Below are 23,629 nucleotides of genomic sequence, written 5' to 3' on the forward strand. Positions count from 1 at the left end.
AGTCAATGTCCCTGGATCCAACTTCCTCCATACCCCAAACAGCCACTATTTATTTGGTTTATATAGAGATAGGTGGGGATAGTAAAGGATTACCATTCATCCAAAGACTCCAACTCTGATGGGCATAGACAATCTTATGTTTGAAGTATCTTGATCATAGTATAATCCTGTGATGACTTAAGAAGGCACAGACGACTTTATGTTTATCTTGTCCTTGAGTATAATCTTCAGATGATTTAAGAAGGCATAGATTTTTGGTTTGTTTATTTGCTTTGGTCTTTTTCCTTTTTATCGGTACCAGGGATCAAACTCACGACTGCCTGCTTGCAAGGCAGGTGCTTATGCCACTGAGCTAAATCCCCAACTCCAAGGCATAGATGTTTTACTCTTATAAGAATCAATGGGAAATCTCAGATGGGTGGTACTAATAATCCCAGTTCTTCCTTTTATCCCATAGGGAAATACACAAAACTAGTCACTGTGAATTTGTGGTCCCCAACATATAGCAATTATAAATAATCCATAAGTATGGATTTCTTTCCATGATACAAAAAAACCTATTAAGACATCCTATAGAAATCTCTCTAAGGAATGTATTATACAGTGAATGATCCAGTGTAAAAGGCAGAAATTAGAAATTCAGGTTTTGAAACAAGAAGGATGTAGATTCAAGTCTCAGTTCACTGATTACTGAATGATTTTGTGTTAATTTCCAGATAATTGAATTTATGTGAATTTCCTAACCTCTACGTCTGCTGACTTAACTTTCAAATGGGAATATTGATATTGCCAAAAAGCATTTGAGAATTTTAAATTGAATATATAATGTGTTTGATACAAAGCTATCATTTATTTCCTGTCTACTGTTAAGATGAGTATTATTACTATCAATTTAAAAATACATCTGTGGTTTTAGAATTCCAGAGCTTGTGTCCTGGCTAAAACAGTTCCAAATAAAATTGCATAATCCTCCCACTATCCATTATGCACCTAATCAAGGACAAATGGATCTTTGTGTCACATCAGGCTGCCAAGATGGCCTTTGTAAGGTAAGACTGAAGGAAAAGGTAGCCAAGATGTGGAAAGAAATATGTTTCTAAATGAAATCGTCTCACTTAACCACAGGAGATTTGTACTTTGAAAATTAGTGATAGTCTTTCTTGTCTTCATATAAAATTATAAACAGGAAAACCAAAGACAAATTACAGGTTTGGAGGGGGTATACTAGGAGCAAAATACACATGGGAGTTTTAATTTCACATACACAATGAGTAGAAATACTTTAATCTATTGATATTTCCATTTGAAAATATAGACTTTAAAAAAAAAAGTATGTGCTCTTTACTACATTTAGCAGATTGATTTTTCTTAAATACTCAGCCTTTGTTTAATAGCCTGGTGCTGTGAATCACTAAATTAGGATATCTGATATGAGATATGAGAGCCTCAAGGTTCTACAAGTTTGGTAACACTGCTTAATTTCATTTTCCACAAAGATTCAGGTCAACATTTTATTTCTACATATAGCTATGATTTCAATATAATTTTTAGATTCTTTAAAGAGCATACCCTCGTACTCCTGAGATGAAAGCATGATTCCTTCATATGCCAATGGATAGAATCTCTGCTTACCACTTCTTATATTTTATCATGTGCTCGACTATATTTTTTTAAATCTATAGCATATACAAGTGTTATTCAACTTACGATGGCACTATTTTCTGATAAGCTCTCCCTAAGTTGAAAATATGGTAGTCATTTCTTTCTTTACCTGAGAGATTATTTCTAATTTGATTTCCTCTATAGGCCCATGGATTTGTTTCTTTATTTCATTTGCTATCTTTTCAGAAATTCCAGTTGTGTGACTTCCAATAACCTTTATTTTGATGTCTCCTGTGCTTGTTCCAGATGGGCTGAGCATTTGAGATTGCACTTTGCTGCTTCATTTTGTCATTTTCACGTCTTAGGTTAATATTTTTCAATCCCAGCTAGTGTGTATTGTCGGTTGTGTGTGTGTGTATCTTAGATCCTACTGTGGAGCTGACATTCACCCAGTTGCTGGGTCCTACAGTGTAGGGGAGGAACTGGTCACCTGAATTCCTCCTGCAGGACCTGTTGGGTGAGTCCTACAGTTCTTCTAGGTTGACTCACCTAGGAATATTCATGTGAACCAACCCTTAGCTCATATTGGTACTGCAACATCAGGCTGTCCCAAGCCACCAGACCCACCTGTCTATAGTGTGCACCTCAGCCGGGACTGTACTGTGTCACTAGAGATCTCATAGGCTCAGTATGGTTTCTCTGGGCGAGGAGAGGCCTCACCAGCACTCTCACCAGTCCACACAGGGTTCCCCACATAGGAGAAGGACTCAACAGTGCTCTTGCTGGCTTGTCAAGGTCTTCCCTGTGCAGGGAGGCTTTGGTGAGGCTCCTGTTGACCCACTGAGATCCTCTACTGGGGAGACTCACTACACTCTTGCCAACCTCTGAGAGAGGTTCTCTGGGTGGAGGAAGGGCTGGCCAAAGCTTCCACCTGCCCACCCAAGTACCACAGAAGTTAGAAAGGTCACTGATGCCCCTGTGAGTTGCTAAGGTAGTTGTGGGGAATGGGAGGAGTGACCCAGGCTCCCCTTAGCTGCTGAGGTCGTCTGGGCACAGGAGAGGGGCCTTTTTCTTCTTTTCTATTTTATGAAAAGTATCAAATTTACTTTATTGAACTTTAATTACTATAGAATAATGAATTGTAATAAAAATATCTTGTAAACACTTTTATAAATTTAAAACAATTTTTCTTCATGATTTTCAAATTTAATTAGGAAAAATAAAAGGATTAGCTACCCTCATGTGTTTGCTTGAAGTATTTGTGATATCATGGACTAATATTTTAAAAGTCTTGTTCAATAAAATTATTTTCTTAAGACAAGATTCTTTGAATATTTCCCTGCACGGGAAAAATGCCAAAGACATTTATTTTGTCAAAGACAAAGTTGTTTCTTTCTCAGTTACTACACCAGTCATATCAAAGAAGCTACATAGCATCAATTGTCAAATAAATCAATAACACATTACCATAAATGTGCTGATTATAAAGGCCTTAGCAGGAATCTGTTTGATCATTTCCTCCACTTTATTCTTCAAAACAGATGTCATTTTAGGTTTGTATGTTTGACTGTATCTTTTTGATGAAAAACTGCTCTCTCTGCTCTAATTTAGAGCATTTGATGTTTGTATGTTCCCTACATGGAAATGCACATAATCAGGAATTTGACCAGTTGGCAGTGTTCATGCCACCCAAATGATTTCTTTAGTTGCAATACGTCTTGCAAACCTGAGTCAATTGGAAACTTTTTTGGAGAAACATGCTATTTTTCATAAAATGTCAAAAACTCCCCAAGAGAAAGATATATTGAATATCACAGGCCAAGTGAGAGAACAAGAGTCAAAACTTCTATCTCAATTAAAAATTGTCTTATTTTTAACTTTGAAATATAGATTGTTAAAATGACAGAAAGAAGGACTTGGAGTCAGGATGATGAAACATCACTCTGATGTGGGTGACTTTTTCTGTGCTTCAGCAAATGGCACCGCCTTCGCCATCTACCTACTTTGATAGCCAGATGTTTAGGAGTGCTTCTTGACAGCACTTCCTCACCTCACTGCAGTCCATCATCATGTCCTGTTGGTTTTCATTTAATTAATTTTATTGGTGTACTTATAAAATACATAATTATCACATTCATCATAGGGAGTTTGTACCTGTACACAATTTATCTTCATTCTTTTTTCCCATTCATTCCCCTACCTCCCTTCACCCTCTTCCTCTCCTTACTTACAAAAGATTTGCTTCTAGTTTTCCTCTTCTCATTTTTCCCCTTCCTTCCTTTCCTTCTCTTCCCCTGCCCCCCAACTTAGTTCTCCTTTCCATTTGAACGTTTTTTCCTATTTCGCAATATTTATTATACATTTTGGTCCTTATTTACAATGTCATACCAGAAAAACAATGTGGTATTTACATGTTTATCCAGTTTATTTCACTTAAGTGTATGCTCTCAAAGTGCAACCATTTACCTAGAAATAATCTCATTTATCCTTCTTAATGACTAGTAGTATTCCATTGTATATATATATATATATATATATATTTTTTTTTTTTTTTAAAAACACATCTTCCCTAGTCATTCACTGGTTGATGGACGTTCTGGCTGATCCCAAGATTTAGCTATGACAAACTGTGCCACTATAAACATGAGTGTAAATATATTGCTGAGGTATGATGCTTTTAATTCTTTCAGGAAGATTCCAAGAAGGAAAATAGCTGGGTCAAATGGAACCTTTCATTTTAGTTTTTTGAGGAATCTCCATATTGATTTCCCTAATGGTTATATCAATTTGCATTTCCAACGACAGTGAAGAAGGGCTCCATCTTCCCCCATCCTCCCACCATTTATCACGGGTTAATGTCTTGACGAAACCATTCTTCCTGGAAGTGGAATCTCAGTGTTGTTTTAAATTGCATCTCTTACATGACTAGTAATTTTGAACATTTTTTTTCAGGTGTTTATTTGCTGTTCATAATTCTTCACTTGAGAAGAATCTGTTCATTTCAGATACTCATTTTTAGATTGGGTCTAAAATGGGGATGTCTGAGTTTTTTGAGTTCTTTATATATTTTAGATATTAGTTCCCACCCCAGCCCCTCAAGTTTTTTCCCAGGATGTTGGTTGTCTCTTCACTTTGTTGGTCATTTACTTTGCTTTTACATTTTACAATTTTTTAAATATGAGATCCAAGTTTTTGATTCTTTGTAATATTTCCTATGCAACTGGGATATTTTTCAAAAAGTCTTTGCCTATAGCTATGTGTTTAAACTTTTACCTAGTTTGTCTCCTACATGAAGTATTTCATTTTTGATATTTAGATCTTTGACCCATTCCAATTTTAGCTTAGTACATGATAAGACAGATGGGTCTAAGCCAGTTTTTGCAGCACCATTTATTAAAGAGTCTTTCTTCTAGGGAAGGTTTTTGTCTACTTTGTCAAAGATAAAGTGACTGAGTGTATTTGGAGTTGTGCTGCACCCATTCATCCTCAGATCTTTTTTTGGTTTTTGTTTTTTGGGTTTGTTTGTTTGTTTGTTTGTTTTTGCCATTACCAAACTGTTTTTATCATGGTAGCTTTGTAGTATCATTTCAAGATGGGATTGTGATGTCCCCTGCCTTGCCTTTCTTGTGCTACTATAAGATCTCTTCCAGTTCCAAATGATTTTTAGGATTGTTTTCTTAATCATGTGATGTATATTATTGGTACTTTGATAGGAATTGCATTAAATCTGTATAATAGTTTTAGAAGTATGGCCATTTTCACTATATTAGTTCTGCCTATCCAAGCACAAATATACCCTTCCATTTCCTGATATTCTCTTGGATCTCCTTTACAAAGTATACCATTGTCAGTGTAAGGATTTTTTACTTCTTTCATTAGATTGATTCCTGAAGTATTCCATTTTTCTTGATGGTATTTTGAAAGGTGTTATTATTTTTGCAAAGAAATGCTATTGATTTTTGAGTGTTGACTGTGTACCCAGACATGCTACTGAATTTGATTATTTTATAGAAGACTTTTGGTGGAGTTTTGGGGTCTTCCATATAGCATATCATGGTATCCACAAATGGTGATAATTTAACTTTTTACATTCCTATCCTTATTCCACTTATTTCTTTCTTTTATCTCCAGTTAATGTTTCCAGAACTATACTGAACAGGATGACAGTGTGCATCTTTGTCTTTTTCATGATTTTAGACTGAAACCTTCCAGTTTTTGATCATTTAGTATAAAGTTGAATGTTGGTTAGCATAGATGGCTATTATCAGATTGAGATTTCCAACTTTTATAGGATTTTTTGATTAATGAATGTTGGACTTTGTCAAATGCTTTTTTCATAACTGTTGAGATGATCATGTGAATTTGTCCTTGGTCCTGTCAACATGGTATATACATTTATCAATATGTACTTGTCAAACCAACTCTGCATCCCTGCAAATCTTATTTGATAATTGTGTATAATATTCTTAATGACTTGCTGCATTCAATTCTTACGAAGACTTTTGCAAGGTAGAAAGTTTAAGGGGGATAATAGAAAAAAACAGAAATAAAAGCAGAGAACGTGATTTTTCAAGCTTTGGAAAGAAAGGTAAAAACAAAAACAACAACTCAAGACACAGAAAAAAACCCTAAAAACAATTTTTATAATCATGAAAAGAAAATAAGAAAAGAGGTGGAAAAAAACAAAATAAAAGAGAGAATAAAGGAAAGTAAAAGATTTCTCTGTGATTTCACCCTATGGTTATGTTCTGGAGTTTTTTATGATAGGGACTAGTTCAGGACATGTCTCCTCTGTCACCAGTAGAGGCAAAGAGACCCCAGATCTGTGTTGGATGATCCCAGGAAGCCTGCAATAGGAAAAAGGAAGGGTTCCAATCCTGGTCCTTTCAGCTCCACAGAAGTTCACATTAATCCCAGCTTTTGGTTGAGGAGTTGAGGCCAGAGCTGTTCAGCGTACAACACTTTGGGTGTCTCTTGCCTGCTTGACTTAGCTCCTTGACCCTGGATGTCTCCTGTGGTTGAGCCTCACTCAGTCCTTGGGAGTCCTGAGAAACAGCCAACTCACAGGTGCTCTGAGTCCTGGGTTCATTTGGTTCCCTTCTAAAATGACATTTGACCAAGCTCCCTCTCCAGAGGATGCCTGGACTGAGAAAATTCATAAGCTATTGTAGTTCACAGCATCCACTGCTCAATTCCACTGGTTCCTCTCTCTGTGAACCCCTCTGGAGTCTCTTGCCCTCATTGTCTCTGGGATTTGAGACTCCTCTCTCACACCAAGAGCCAGAAGTCCACTCCTTTCCTTCCCTTCCCTTCCATTCCTTTCCTTTCCTTTCCTTTTTTCTTTCCTTTCTTTCACTCTTTTTTATTTTTGGACAGAGTCTCACTATGTACTTTAGGCCTGGACTCCCTCCAGGCTGACCTCAAACTTGCTATTCTCCTACCTCAGCCTTCCACATGCTGGATTTACAGATGTGCACCACCATACTTGGCTTTGTCTCCTCCTTTTTCTGGATGAACTCTGTCTCCTCACTTGCTCTACAGACTCAGATTTTCCCTTTAGCTCCATCCTGGATCCCAGGGATCTAATTCACTCCTTCTTCCCTAAATTGTTATAATCCAGTAGCTGGATTCTGAATCTCAGACAGGCTGATTTACTGCTGTTTACTGTTCCACTACCTTTCTGGAAGGGAGCTGCATGATTTCATTTCCTAGCTACCTATCAGTTCTCTACAATTCCACAACCTGTTCAACTATATTTATCTGTATCCAGGACTACAGGATTAATTTCCAAAACTACCTACAGACTTTCCAAGTATTTTTCACATATTTTCTCCCTGCCTTTGCTCATACATATTTCAACAAGCAGAATTTTTCCAAAATGTATATGATTGTGTGACTCCTCCTTATTTCCTTTCTTAAAATTCTTTTGCCTTCAATCTGAGTCACTTTGTCATCAATAGAACTCGATACCTGACAGCCACAGGATAAAAGAGGAGGAGCTGATTTTGGCTCCTACAGTTTGAGGCCATGGTTAGCAGGCTGTAAAGCAGAAATGGCATGGGAGAAGGGTCTGGCAGAAGAAAGGTGTTTATGTCAAGGCAGCCAGGAAATGGAAAAGGCAAGAGCCAGGCAGGAAGATATATCCTTCCAGCTCATGCTCCCAGTGACCCGCCTCTTCTATTCTGATTCCACCTACTTATCAGCACACTTAGCCAGAAAACACACTAATGGAGGATTCTACTGTGCAGTGCAGTACCCAGTGATCCATCACCTTCTGACATTCTCTATTTAAACCATAATACCACCCTTCACTTGAATGCCTATATGGTCTGGTCTCTGCTCATTCTGCCCTGATTTTTCTCTGGCCTTCTCTTCACACTCCTCAATTCTCAGAATTCCTTTAGTTTCTGAAAGTGTCCCTATTGTCACCACAACACCAACTCATCACCATTCAAAAGCCTTATATGAGGCTGGGGATTTAGCTCAGTGGCATTAGCGCCTGCCTTGCAAGCAGGCAGTCGTGAGTTTGATCCCCGGTACCGATAAAAAGGAGAAAGCCAAAAAAAACAAAAACAAAAAACAAAAAAAGCCTTATATGAATTCCCAGGTGCTGCAGTGGGCTGAACGTGACATTGTGCTCACCACTATTTTTACTTAAATATCTCATTGGGCAACTATTGAGTTCTTCTAGCTTTCCCAGAGGATTTGTAACTCCATGGGAATAAGAATAATTTAATTTTCTCCATCTTTGAGCTCCAGTACCCCACAGTGGCATGAAATTTAACACATTTTCAAAAATTAAACTAGATGAATAAGTGAATTTTAGGATCCAAGACAGTCATCTTCTTTTATACCTCTTCTGAGAACAGAGGTTGATACTTAAAGAGTCTCATTCAGATTCCCACCTAGATTTGTGCACAAAGTTTTATCGGAACTCAGCTTCTTCCATTAACTTTTATGTTGGCTATGATAGTGTCTCACTCTAGAAGCAGAGATGGGTGATAGCAAGCAAAGATGCTATAACCCTTAAATGGTTACAGTTGGGTTCTCTACCAAAACTTCGCCAGCACATACTCTAGGGTCATGTGAGTTCAAACTAAATAATGGGGTTCTAAGAATGAAACCATACTATGCAAGCTAAAGTATGTTTCTTTTGCTAGGCATTTGAAATGATAATTAATCCTGGAGATAATGTCCTCCTAAATGAACCAGTTTATCCAGGAACACTCCACGCTGTAAGTACACATTATGGGGAAATACCAACCTTCTTATAATAAATTTTTAAAAACCCACACTTTAGAGATATCTGGCCACTGAATAATAAAAAAGCAGCTTTCATCTAGAAAGGAGAGCATTTTAAAAATGATATATGCAGTATGTGTTAAATGTAACCTCTGCTTCATACATTTTCCTCTTTTAAAATCTAACTGTAGCATGTAACAGAAAAATTAAATTCATTGTTTCATGTCCTTGGGTTGGTAGAAATGTGGGACGGAGAAGTAATTACAACTTAGAAAAACTTGCTAACCATCAGCCTCACCCACCTGCCTGTTCAGAAGGTGAAGCATTGCCCATGGCTTCAGGTCCCCAAAGTTACCTCCAGTTCTAACTATGGGAATAGCTCAGTTAAAAGAGGCTGCCGGACACTGTGTGATGCAGGACTGTCATATCTCAGTGGCTTACACCAGTATCACTTTATCTCACAAAAACACTGCTGCTCAGTTCTGGGCATCTACATTCTAAGCCCCAAGGTGACAGAAGCAGCCTCTGTACAGAACATGGCCAATCTCAAAGCAAAGGAGAAACAAACTTAGAAAACTCCTGCTGGATTTTTAAAGCTTTTTGAAAGAATAAATGTCCCTATGGCCAAACCAGACATAAATGGATCAAGAGAATATAATCCATACCCAGGCATGGCTATGGTACTTGCAAACCCAGCACTCTGGGAGGCTGAGTCATAAGGATACCAAATTTAAATCCTATTTGGGCTCCTTAGTGATACCCTGTGGAAAACTGAAAGATAAAAAGGGAAAAGGAGGTGGGGATGCAGCTCAGTACCAAGACCTTGGGTTCAATTCCTGATTAAAAAAAAAAAACTATAATCACACCCATTGAATGTACCCCAGGGAAAAAAAGACAATGTCAACTACTGAAGCTTGGAGCTCAGGGCAGGTTCCACTGTTTCACAGGCAGATAACTTTGATGATATAAATAGTAACATTGCTAGTTAATATTTCCTTAAATTGCACTTATGCTTTGTATCACTGTGTGACTCCTGAACTTTTTGTTGTTGTTATTGTTGTTGTTGTTTTGCTTTTTGGTGCTCCTCAGCTGCTCCCCCTGGGCTGCAACATTATTAATGTCCCCAGTGATGAGTTTGGGATGATTCCCGATGCCCTCAAAGAAATCCTTTCCAAATGGGAACCAGAAGATTCCAAGGACCCTACCAAAAACACCCCCAAATTTCTCTACACTATCCCCAATGGCAACAACCCCGCTGGAAACTCACTGACAGGTGACCGCAAGAAGGAGATATACAAGGTATTTCAAAGAGTGTTACCTGGGGGTGTTTTTACGTCTCCTTTTGTCATTTTAGATGAGTCCGATCAAGTCCCTTTCTTATTACCTTCTTGCTTTCAAGAAAGATAATTTTTAAGAAAATAATCTCATCTCTGCTAAGGACACTAATAAATTTCTATGTAGTAATACTATTTTGTTTCTGAGATTTTCTTTTCCCTTAAGTGGTATTTTACTACAAAAGAAATAGCATTCTTGCTATGATGTTAAACTTTATGAAATTATTAATATTTCAACTCAAGTTTGATTTTGATTATATGTGTGTTTTTCATTTGTCTCTTCTGCTTCTTATTCTTTTCATTTCACATTTCAAAGAATTCTTGAAATTCTTTCAAATAATTCTTTCAAAGAGTTGTGTTCTTCATCTCAGAAATCACTAATTAGGTATGTAGAAAGTCTGGCTTTTCATTTTAAATCTTTTCTCAAAGTATCAGTTGTACACTGAGCTATACAAAAATCTTCATAAAGAGAAATATGCCTTTTACAAAGTCTTTTTTTCTATACCGGAACTATGCTCCCTACACTTTTACTACAGATACATTTTTAAAATAAGAAATACATGATAAAGGAGCAGCAGTGAGGTGACCGCAAACTAACTGCGGGCGCCTGATGAGATATTGGAGTTACCTGCCTGCAAAACAGTGGAACCTGCAGAACTATGGATGATACAAGAACTTCACTTGATACTAAAGAGCACCCTGATAGTGAGGCTATTAAAGAAGTATTTGGATACTTTTCTTAAAGGGGAGAGTGGACTGAGAGTGTTTTTTCCTCTTTGTGGAAAAGCAGTGGAGATGAAATGGTTAGGACACAGTGTAGTTGGTGTTGAAATCAGTGAACTTGGAATACGGGAATTTTTTATGGAGCAGAATCTTACTTACTCAGAAGAACCAATCACTGAAATTCCTGGCACAAAAGTATTTAAGGAACAGATAAAGCCTCAGCGTGGAAACTGGAGCCCGCGCCATTGGAAGCCGCGATTTGGGTTTCCTGCCGCCACTGCTATGTCTGAATCGGCTCCACAGGGAGAGAGACACGTGAAAGCTGTGAGAACGGGAATCGGTGAACAGAGTTGAGAGCCAGACAGGCGGGGAGCCGTGCATCGACCTGCGGTGAGTGAGGGAAACTGGGACTCTTCCACGGTCTAAGAGGCTCCAACAAAGGGCATTCTGTGACCGGGCAGACTTGCGGGAACAGGGCGCTATAGTGACTTCAGTCACATATCCTCCTCTCAAGCAGGATTGGTGAGCAGTGCCTAGCCTACGTGACGCTGCTGGCTGAGACCCAGTAGGCTAGCACGGTCCAGGTCCCAGTGTCTGGAGGTGCACCCTAGTGGTGAAGCCTTAGGTAGGTTGACCTGGAGGGATGGGCCCTGCATAGGCTGCCCGGTCTGTAACTCCCTGGTATGCTGCGGTGGGCAGGAACACTTGGCTGGCGCAATTCAATCATACTGTAGCCGACAGGGAAGGAAGCTGGGCCCCCTATATATGCTTGCATATATAAGGAACAAAGAATATGGGAAAAGGGAGCAACAAGAAAGGCTGCTCAGCCCCCAATCCTGAGAAATCCTGAGAAACAGGCAATAGCAGACACGGCACCAATAGACATAAAGTGCTATCTCCAAAGCCTCATAGACGAGTTCAGGAATGAAATTATTAATGACCTGAAGCAAGACATAAGCAGAATAGTTAGAGAAATACTAAGCACCACCCAAGAAAAAGCAGATGGTAGAATGGAAGAACAGAAAAAGAGGGGAGAATTGTTTGATGGAGAAAATAGAGAAAACATAGAATACATGAAGCAGGTTCAAAGAGATTACCAGGAAACTAAAAACTCTATCGAAAATTGGCATAACAGCTTGAAAGAAACTAAGGATAGATTATCTGAACTGGAGGGCAGATTTGTAATATGGGAGCATGAAATGAAAAACTTCTTTAAAGTAACAAAGAAACAAACAGCAACAATACAAAGGCTAGAAGATGAAAAGAGGATCTATAACTTTTTTTTTCAGTATGATGTACCTTTAAGAGGATCTATAACTTAAGAATTAAGAACATGAAAGAAGAGGTAGGGACACAAACAAATGAACTACAAAAGCTATTCACAGAAATAATCCAGGAGAATTTTCCTTATTTAGCAAAAGGTAAAGATACTCAGATGTGTGAAGCATACAGGACCCCAGCCACCTACAACCCAAACAGAGCTACACCCAGGCATATAATAATCAAAATACCAGAAATCCAATATAAGAACAGAATATTAAAAGCTGTCAGAGACAAGAAACAGATCACTTACAAGGGAACACCCATCAGAATTACAGCAGACTTTTCAGCACAAACCATCAAATCACAAAGAGCGTGGGGGAAAATAATTCAAGCTTTGAAAGATAGTAACCTCCAGCCAAGATTGATATATCCTGCACAACTATTCCTGGAAATTGATGGAAAAACAAGGTGCTTCCAGGATAAAGAGGAACTGGGGGAATTTGCAACCACCAATTCAACTCTACAGAGAGTATTGCAGGATATTCTAAAAAAAAGAAAAATACAAAGAATCCAGAAATAGTGGCAGAGAAGCCACAATTAATGGAGCAGAAAACAAAATGAAGAAGACAAACTGACAATTAATGACAGGAAAAGAGCTCAACAGAAATGAGGCAGAGAAGATTGGATGATAGGAACAGCTATTTTGGAGAAAACAACGTCATAATAGGTAGTGCTGATTTGGTATCATCTTGTTTTGAAGTCCCATCAAGCTTTTGTTCTTCTGTTTCCATAGGTCTTAACATGTTGTATCTTATTGGATTTTATTATGTGGGATAATATAAACAAAAAATTTTATAGACAAGGAGATTATACAGAAACCATTGTGTATTATCTGTTAGTTGATTCTAAATACCCTGTAATACTGTCATCCTCTTGAATGGTTTCACATTGTTTTGATATCTTTGATGCTATAGTATATGAAGTTATACTCAAAGATTTCAAGGAAAGAGACAATATGGTAACTACTTTTATGTCGGGATTACCTTGTGGTGAAACACTATTTTGCTTAAATGGTTATGTTTTGATCTGCACTGCTTTGTTGTTATGCCCTCTTTTATCTCAATCTCCATTTTATTATTTACTTTTTTATTTCATTCTGTACTATTTGTTCAATTTTATTATAACTGATGATATAGGCAATTCTATTTGAGATAGCGGGAGGCATTATGGTAACCATTGTTGATCACCTTGTATTATTTTTTACATTATCTATCATGTCCACCCTTTTGATTTAACCGACTCTGTTCTGTTAAGTCACATTTGGTTTTACTCTCTTCCAAAAATAGTATTAAGAACTGTGGGAGCAATAAAACCCAAAAAGAGTAATAGTCATTGTACAAAAAGAAGAAAAGAAAGTGCTCTAAACGGTATAACTGCATGTATATTTAAGTGTATAAGATAGACAATGATATTACTGAGTTTTGTTGGATCATTGAACAGAACTGTTTGCAGTCTTACAGTTTGAATGTCCACTTTATATGCTTTAATTTTGTAACGAACAAATATTTCTAAGATGACAATATGTAATCCATTAACTAGTGATTGCCTACTGTTTATTTTTTTTTCTGAAATTCTGTATAACTTGTACCCCTTTTCTGCTTTTTTTTCCTCTTTCTCCTTAAATAAAATTTTAAAAAAAGAAATACATGATAAGCTATATAAAATTCAATCCTGTGCTGTGAAAACATAAGCAGAAATTTAGCTGTCAGCCAGTTCCTTTTACTTTGAATTAAGTTCAAAATCTTTCTGTACTATATTGTTTACACTCCCTTGGGTGCTTTCCTCATCTCTCTGCTTGATTTACAGACTCCGTGAGACAGCCTCATGCAGTTCTCTGGAAATTTCCCATTCTGCAGACAAAAAACCCTCATTGTCCAGCACTGCCCCTTCCCTGCACTCCAGTCTTAAGTCCAACTTTATACTTGATGTCATGTGAATGGCTAATAGCACTTCAAACTCAGACTGGCCAAACGGAATGCCTTGTTTCCTCAGACTCCCCAAAACCGAACGCAAACCCCTCTGCGCACTCCATCTCTATGAATGACCTTAAACTGCAGAAGCAGTCACTCTTCATTTCTCACTTTCCCTGCTCTCCCTTCCCTACTCCACCACCAGGATTATCCAAATCCAGTCTTTTTTCTCCACTACCATTTATAGCCGCCTCTTCTAAGTCACCACCTGCCCTTACTAGATGGATGACCTGGTCACTCACCTTGGCTGTGTTCCACTTTTGATCTCCAACACCTCATTATTTGCATGAGCAACAGATCTGGTTTTCACCACATGGTAAATTAAAAATTCAGGATCAGAGTTCTGTTCACAGTTCTGCCTGACTTCCCCTTGCTGTGAAGGTCCAGATTCTCTGTCTACCTTCACAGTCTGTGAGGTACAGTCCTTTCTGTCCTGAGGACTTCTCTCTCATCATCCGTGCTGTGGACCACTCACTGCATGCCACATTGCCTGTCTGGTCCTTAAACAAGCCAAGTGTTTTGCCCACCCTGAGAATCTTTACTCTCACTCATCCTTTAGTCTAGAATCTTTTTCCATGATACTTACACAACTTATTCCTCTCATCCTGTGCTGTACAGCATTACCTTGTCAGGAAGGGCTCCTGAGTGCTTCCACCTAAATAAACACCCTGACATTCTTTCTAGGAATGTGGTCTTGTGTGATGCTCTGGCTAGACGTTAAATCCTGCCCCATAGAATGTTTGTCAGTTCATATCCAAGGGCTCGTGCACATTCTATCTTTTTCCTATAGGATGTAAGTCCATGAGAATGGAAGTCCTTAGTGTCCCCCTCATCTTCCTCCTCCTTGTCTGAATGATGAAAAAAGGAGTACAAAGAATTACGATGGCAAGTGATTTCAATTTTAAATAACAGTTATCAAATACATTATTTTGCCTTTTTAGCTTGCAAGCAAATATGATTTCCTCATAATAGAAGATGATCCTTACTACTTTCTCCAGTTCAATAAGGTGAGTGATGATATGAATTTATTGCACTATTAAGAGATGAGGTATTGTAAGTTACTACACTGTATTTCAAATTAGTCATACTGGTGAACCAGACTGGTGAGCCCATAATCTATGATTACCCTGAAATTAAGTGAACTATTATCAACTTAGTACCACTTTAATTTTTTAGTCCTCCAGTATTCTCAAGGATTTAGTGCTTTTAATATTTGGTACGAACGGTTCTTGCTATAAATCATTTAATTTCAGAATAGTAGTTAATCCCTGAATCATGAGTTTAGGCAAACAGAATAAGTCAGGATAATGGATTTGAACTGAATATCCTAGCTCACAGCTCCTTTAACATCATCTGTGGGATATTGAAGCAGGTTTTACCATGAGTGTCCACTTCAAGATTGTTTTGATGGCTGACCATGCTGTCTAAGAAGGATTGAGAAGCTGTGCTCAGGCTGAAGTAGAGCTGTGACCAGTTAATGCTGTTCATTTGTGGACACAGACGAAAGCTTTACCCACAGCATGCCATGCACACACCAGCCGTGTCCTTCATGCCTCGATCTTATCTAAGGATCATGGACTTTTAGGTTCACCCTTACTTTGTGCATGTTCTACCTGTCATGATTACTGGAAAGAAGAGGCAGTGCAGACTACCAATGACTAGTTCATCAAAATCTAACACTTTTTTTGCTCCCAGAGAACATGTAATTGGATTCTGTCACCCATTTAAGTCACCAAAAAGAAACAAACATTCTTGATTTCTCTGTATTGTTTGACTGAACAAAATTCTGCACATCTTCAGCCACATTCTTTCAACAACTAAATGTTTCTAGCTCTCTTCATTTTGATCCTGTCCAAACTAGCTTTGCTTGAGTCCTTTATCTAAATCAGTTATTCCCGAACTTTAATTCCTAAGGCAACAAGGTTTTTCTAAATACACAGTAGTGGTGTCTTCAGCAAATAAGGGAGGCCTTGTACTTGACAAGGAATTCATGAACACAGGCAGATGCTAGTAAAAGAACATGCACATCAGGTTTTTACTCCAGGGAAAGGAGTAACCAGAGAAAGTGATACTTGGGTTATTGTGGTCTAAATCCATGCCTTCTCTGCTGTCTACAAAATAAGCCCTTAGCAGTATTCACAAACCAGTATAATTTTCTTCTCATTTTAAGCCCTGGGCACCAACATTTCTCTCCATGGATGTGGATGGGCGTGTCATCAGAGCTGATTCCTTTTCAAAACTCCTCTCCTCTGGGTAAGATCCATGTCTGTAACCTGAGGTTAGCCTCAGTATCTTTTATTCCAAACAGTTCTCATTTAAGAAGCATGAAGCTGAGCAGGGTGGTGCATGCCTGTATCCCAGCACTCTGACCGGCTGAGGTGGGAGAATCACAAATCGCAGCTCAACCCGGGCAATTTAGCCACTGAGTGGGACCCTGTTTTAAAATGAAGCATTTATAAAGGGTTGGAGATGTACATAAGTGCAAAGGCATGGTTTGAATCCCACTGCTAAAATAAAAAAAGCTTGAATTTCAACTTAAAACAGCTTATTGATTATTAACACTAATGATACTTTTTCTTTATTAATCTCAGTAATCAAAGATAGTTGGTCACTAAAAATCTACTGGCACGGGTCAGACTTTTTTTTTTTTTTTTTGGCTTTTTTTTCATTTTTATCGGTACCAGGGATCGAACTCACGACTGCCTGCTTTCAAGGCAGGTGCTTATGCCGCTGAGCTAAATCCCCAGCCCTCGGGTCAGACTTTTAGTGTCATTATGAAAGAACAAATTTGGAAATACTTCCATCTGCATCATTCTATAACTGTACTCTTACATTCGTATCTAAAGTAAGTACTGGGTTTTATTACAGTGTTTATTTTTCTAGACCCACTTTTCCCAGGTCAAAGTGTACCTAGTAATGAAGTCAGTTAAGAGATAAGTTGACATGGATTGGACTTGACCTTTTTCTCTTTTTGTGTAGGTTGAGAGTAGGGTTTGTAACTGGCCCAAAACCATTAATAGAGAGAATTGTTTTACACACACAAGTTTCATCAATTCATGTCTCCACTTTCTCCCAGGTAAGCCCTATCTATGAAATGATATTTTTAAAAAATCAAATCACTATAGGAAGTTGATGGTGACAGGTGAGATTACTTTAAGGTAGCAAAAAAGAAAACTCACCAGTGCTGGATCTCCAGTTCCGATGCAGACCAGATCTCATAGAATGTACTGTGGAAGACAAATGAGTTGCACTAATTCTTTTGCAGTATGACCCAAACTCCTTGAGTATCGAGGTATTATACTCATCTGCACCCCTGTGAGAACACCAGAGTGTTACTCTATGGAACTGAGCTGAATTTGGTGAAGCAGTACTAACTTAGACTTTATTGTCTTGGGCCCTGGAAGGACAGCAGGAAATCTGAATCTGTCTAGTGACTCACTGTGACCTTAACTGCACATGTGCCAGCCACACCTACAGACAGGAGTTACAACACGTTATAAGCATGTTTCCTTGAAAATAAGACCTACCTTGGAAACAAGTTCTAGCACGATTGTAGAAGAGACATCCTCTGAACTGAGCTCGTTTTTCTCCAAAAGATGTCATCGGAATCATTTTCAGAGATGCCTCTTCTGAAACTGTGCTATAACTTGTATTTCCAGGTAGGTCCTATTTTTAGGAAACTGGGAATTAAAGTAAAATTAACCTCCAAGAACGTATAAATTTTCTCACTTGCTTTGAGGAATTATTGGATTTGGAAATTATTACAATCTTTGGAATTGGATCTTAAGAATAGAATGTCTATAAAAGAACTAATAATGAATTTAAAAGATTGACCTCATAAGACATTTAATGTTGTCCATTCTGTAAAGTGTAGCTATTCCCATTTTTTAGTAAATTAGGGATTTTTTGCATATTTTTAATATCTGTCATCAACAACAGTTCAGTGTCAATTTATACCATTTAAAACTTCTATGTTAAGTGGAAAAATCTTCAAATATAATATAGAACTTTATATATTTACCATTTCTATTTTAGGCTTAGAATATATCTCAGTGGGATAGCAACTGCTTAGCAAGGCCAAAGCGATGGGTTTGGTTCTCACACTGCCCAGAATGATAGAAGAGGAAGAGAGAATACTTCATAGTCTTTCATGTTTAAAGAGACATATACTCTTGCAAATATCTTGGATATGGATCTGAAAAACCTGACCTCAGATCTGAGCTCTGTAACTAGCTGTTGGACATCAAAAAATTAACACTTTTGCCTTGATTTCCTTATCAGCAAAACAGAAATAACCTACTTAACAACTAAGTTATTGGAAAAATTAGATTAGCCAAAACTTACTAATATATTTCCATAGTGCCTGGTAAATCATGTATATCATGGAAATATTTGTTATGTTTACTACTGTTGTTGTGATACTTATTAACACTTGTTATAAATTCCTGACAGATATAAGCTAGTTTCAGCATATTTTATCTTTTCATAATGGTAGTCAGGGGTGATTTCTCAAACATAGACACTTCAAGGAAATGAACCATGACAGATTTCCTATTCTCTCATTTAGATTATGGTATCAGAGCTTTTACATCAATGGGGAGAAGAAGGTTTCCTGGCTCATGTAGACAGGTATCAAATTTTTATTAAAATGTTTATGAACAAAATAGGAGCCCCATGAACCAAGCACACAGTAATACAGTGTTTATTTGGTATTCTCCCTTCCTAAATATCTTAAGCTAAATGATAGGAACAGTTTATTAAAGGTCAAAAGCCCGTTCATTTTAGTAGCTTTCTTGTCCTCTAGAAAATCCAAGGTATGCCCCAAAAGAAGTGTCAGTGCAGCCCCAAAGTAACCTGAAATTCCCTCCAGGTTAGAATGCATACACACAAGCACTCTGTTTAATAGTTCATTTACTGTGAGCAACCCATGACACAAGAATTAACTCATGTACTGATGAGTAAGAACACAATATACCCAAATAGTCAATAAATGGTGCAGATTACCAAGTGCTGGGTTATGTAAGTTTGGTGCCTCCTAAGCCATGTAGAAATAAGGAGAAAGGAGGTGCCCTCATTCCCAGATCACAGATCCAAAATTCCAACAGCATTGTCTGTGACTCTAAGGATTGTCCTTCCTTACAAATGGCAATCATTATTTGAGACAACTAAACAAATATTAATCCTTTGATTTCTAGGTTCTATGTTTTAAATAGAAATGTACTTTTTGGCTCTATTGACTTTTATTTTTTCATTAATTCATAAAAAAAGAACAAATGCACTGGTAAAAACAGTAAAAGCTGATCACTCAGCAAATACTCCCTTGCCTCTTCTCAAGCATTCAACATTATAATTGAGAGAGAAAACAAATTCTTATACCTTGGATTTTAGAGCCCATTTATTTGTGCAACATGCTAAACATAGCTTTTTCGTTCTCCTCTTCCAGAATTATTAATTTCTACAGGAATCAGAGGGACGCCATGCTGGCAGCTGCAGAGAAGTGGTTAAGTGGTGAGTGAAATGTACATCTGTCCTCAAGAGATACGAGAACACCTATAAGAGTGGCTGATAGATACTGGAGATTATACAATCCTAGTGAAAAACACCAATCCTGGGGTGTTCTTGTCCAGAAAATGTATCTCTACAAATCATCTCACAAGTAACATCCTACAAACACCAGCACACTTCTTTACCTGTCTGTTGCAAAATTTGTGGTTCTTGAAAAACAAAGTCATCTCAAAGCCAAGCAGCCATGCCTTACTTAAAGCTAAATTGAATCCAACTTCAAAATTTTTATTTCTTTCAAAGCTTTTCCACAAACAAATAGTATGATCTGTTTCTAGCTAAGCTGTATGAAAGCCAGGAGTTCAATCTGAAGCAGATTTCTCATTACAAACTGATTCTATTGTGGTCACTGATGGTGTTTATCTGTCTAATATTAGCTATTGCTTATTTGATTTCAGAATGTGTTAGAATTATCTGTCATTGTGGAAGAGAGTCAGAAGAATTATGTGGCTTTAACAGTATCATTTAAAATGCCCATTATATGAACAGTAATATACCAAAAATGTCAGTTCCTTATCTGTTCCATTTAATCTCCTATAAATGTTGGTAAAATTGAATTTTTATGTTTGATAAGAGTACTGTTCCATCATTTTTCATAGTAATGATGAAGAAAAAGTTGTAACTAGAGAACTTCTTTAAAAATTGCAATTAATATCAAAGAATATAGTCCTTTTTTATTTTTCTATTCTAATACTAAACAGAACACAAAACTTACAAAGGCATATGGAATTCTTAAGTTTTAAGTATTTCTTTCCATAATTAATTACAGTCTGGTAACAACTAATACACTGAACTTCTAAACTATTGTATAAATGATAAGATTAATTGAAACACCACAATACTCCAGGAGAAGTTGAAAAATCATCTTTTAAAACTTAAGCAGCCAAGCTTGGCTTAGGTATGGTTCTAATAATTTTAGGAGAAAAAGGAACAATATTCCTTGTTCTCTGGTAAGACAGACACTATATTTCTAATTGTTCACACAGTAGCTGTTTAGTCTGTCTCCCTCTCTCTGACCCACACACTGACTCCTCAAAATAAACCTACAAATCAGTTTTTCAGGTTTCATAAAATTGTTAAAAATGTTATCACTGAAGGAACATTTAGGAAGTGCTAGTTTGTAATCGTTGCTTTATGTCACAGAACAACGTATTGATGTATATTCCATTTTGTGCATAGGTCTGGCAGAATGGCATGTACCTGTTGCTGGTCTGTTTCTATGGATTAAAATTAAAGGCATTTCTGATTCAGAGCAACTGATTGAAGAAGAGGCCATTAAGAAAGGGGTAAAACTGGGAAGGTGGGTGGGAGGGGACATCTAAAGCAAAGTTACACTTTTGTTTAATTTTTTACTCATATACAGAGATATTTTCTATTGCTCACTATCCAACCATTACTATCCTAATATTAGATATGCTGTCTCCCTAGTAAAATAGTAGTAAGTGTAAGGATTATACAATTACTCAGTTGTCCTAACTTAATGGAAAAAGTCATCCATCTCAGCCAATGATTAGCATAGTGGCTAAGATATTGCTGTGGACCCATGCTCCATGGGTTTGAATCCAGCTCTGTCCACTACTGGACATATGTCTTGGGGTAAATTACCCTCCCTGTACTTTATCTGTAGAGAGAAGAAAAATCCCTCCCTTATAGGATTGTTATGATGATTATGTGAATCATATGTGTAATCCACTTAGACTAATACCTGGCACATAATAAGTACTACTAAGTATTAGCCTATTAGTATTAGCTCAATAAGTATTTGTAATGGAAAGAACTTGTTTTTGTGCTTAATGCAAAATATGCTCATGGTTTGGAAAAATACTTAAGAGCATAATGAAAAACTTTTTAAAAGCTCATCATTCCATCACTCTAGTTTCTGATCATTTATAGTAAGTTATGTTGAACAGATTTTATGTAGAACAGTGTTTTGGTTGTGCAATTATTTTACATAGCAAATATTACACCAGATAGTCCTGATTTTTACACTGAAAATCATCTCTTATAGACTTGACTATCTGTCCATTTGTTCCTCCTCTGCACTTAACTCATGAGTCTATTTAGATTTCATTTGTGGGCATTGATTAAGCTTAAAATTTGACTGAAGTTTTTTGTGTAGCTTTCTAATTTACCTAAAAAAATTGTCCTTTTGCATCAATTAATCCCATTATTATATTTAACATTCCCATTAATAAACCCTGGGACTCTTTGTGGAGTCATTGTTGTCTTGAAGCAACAAGCAGTATAAACGATATTGGATTGACAATGCCAGGTTATCATACTGTTGCATAAGAGACTAGCTACTCTAAAGGTTAAATCTAGAGACAGTCTACATGGCAAGTTATTGTCTTCTCTGACTATCCTACCTGACAACAGGACTTATGCTTTATCACTGTTCTAATCCTAGGAGCTACACATAGTAGGCATTTAATGTATATTGACTTATTTCAAATAATATATTGCAGTGTAGGAATTGAACTTGATATTTTCTTTGCTTCTCTATCAATACCATTTCCATCAAATCCCTCTGCAGTAGTTATTTGTTTGCATTTGTAAGTGCTAAGGATAAAAATTGTATTCTACTGTGTTTGTTCTCATCCTCTTTGCTTATTCCATAATCCTGTTAAGTATTCCTTTACCTTTCCTAATGGGTCTCCAACATAGTTACAACTGCTTCAAACTGAATTTTGGTTTCCTTCCAAAGAGATTATTACCACTTTCTCCCATTAAGGTTTTCATTTCTGGCTCATCACAAAACTATACTATTATATTCCAAAGAATGATGACTTTCATAATATTTCCTTAGTCAACATTAAAAAGCCCAAAAACTCTTTTCCAAAAAGTGCCCCAAATCATTGCTTTGCCAGCTCCTCTTGTTTTAGTAGACAGTTCACAGATTTATCATGTAACAAGTAGTTACTTCATATTTTTGGAGACCGTGATTGTGCAATCTAAAACTAATTGCTATAAACAGTTAACTCCAAAGTCACAGATGTCTAACATGAAAATTAATTTCCGACTCACCTAAAATTCCAACTGTGATCTGCAGGCAGCTCTGATTCACAGTCCAATGTTGGTTCCTTCCATCTATTCTCTGGTTCTTCTGGATTCCAAGATGACTACAAAATGAGAAAAACATGAGAGATCACACATGGGAACATTTTTATGGGCCAGGACTAGCAACATTGTCCATGACTTTGGTTCATGTGGCCACACATAACTAAAAAAAAGAGAGTACGAGTGCTGTGTGCGTAGCTCAGTGTCTGTGTGTGCTTAGCTAGAAGGACGATGTCCTGCACTGAACTGTCAGAGAGGAAGAGAGAAAAACTGGGAGGACGAGGGAGGAAAGAGAGGAGCAGGAGAAAGAGGGACTTAAGGATTCGATGACAGCATCATGAAGAACAGTTGTTTCTAATGAGTATTAGATAAGTTGTGTCTTGACATATTTATCTAATACTCATTTTTAGTCCTTCATTTTATGCATTATTTTGTACCTTCTATCATTCTTTTAATGTATGATTTTCTTCCTATCACACACTCTTTACATCTCCCTAAAATACTGGTCCCTACTTTTTGCTAAGACAGAACTGACTTATCTTAAAAATTTCAAATAAAAATGACTGTAAAATTTGTTAAGTGCAAATGTCCTCTCATTGAATTTTCCAGTTAGACTACATAATTATTTGTGTTTATTTCCATTTCTGTTCCTTTAATAAGCTATCCTTTCACATTTTATTGTTTCTTTTCAGTTTCTGTCCAGTCTTTAAAAGTAAAGAAGCAATAGCCTTACTAGTTTCTATCCATTTAGTCTTCTTTGTTGGGTGACACACAATTTTTATATAAACCAGTTTTTTCTTTTGTGAATTCAACTGC

At 37.1% G+C, this 23,629-nt stretch overlaps 1 protein-coding gene across 1 annotated transcript in view; it reads left to right on the forward strand.

Annotated features, from left to right (window-relative positions):
* The window catches only part of LOC134470291 (kynurenine/alpha-aminoadipate aminotransferase, mitochondrial-like), a 31,111-nt gene that overhangs the window by 4,492 nt on the left and 2,990 nt on the right, over positions 1 to 23,629 (forward strand). The window contains exons 4-12 of the mRNA XM_063234754.1: positions 917 to 1,049; positions 8,763 to 8,837; positions 9,934 to 10,143; positions 15,136 to 15,201; positions 16,365 to 16,447; positions 17,174 to 17,270; positions 18,762 to 18,823; positions 19,638 to 19,702; positions 20,936 to 21,042. Of these exons, the coding sequence (XP_063090824.1) occupies positions 917 to 1,049; positions 8,763 to 8,837; positions 9,934 to 10,143; positions 15,136 to 15,201; positions 16,365 to 16,447; positions 17,174 to 17,270; positions 18,762 to 18,823; positions 19,638 to 19,702; positions 20,936 to 21,042 (898 nt within the window). The remainder of the gene's footprint in view (positions 1 to 916; positions 1,050 to 8,762; positions 8,838 to 9,933; positions 10,144 to 15,135; positions 15,202 to 16,364; positions 16,448 to 17,173; positions 17,271 to 18,761; positions 18,824 to 19,637; positions 19,703 to 20,935; positions 21,043 to 23,629) is intronic.

The sequence above is a fragment of the Cavia porcellus genome, unplaced genomic scaffold (genome assembly GCF_034190915.1).
Source record: "Cavia porcellus strain 051 isolate PalLab524CR breed Dunkin Hartley unplaced genomic scaffold, mCavPor4.1 scaffold_24, whole genome shotgun sequence".
In the NCBI taxonomy this organism is placed as follows: domain Eukaryota; kingdom Metazoa; phylum Chordata; class Mammalia; order Rodentia; family Caviidae; genus Cavia; species Cavia porcellus.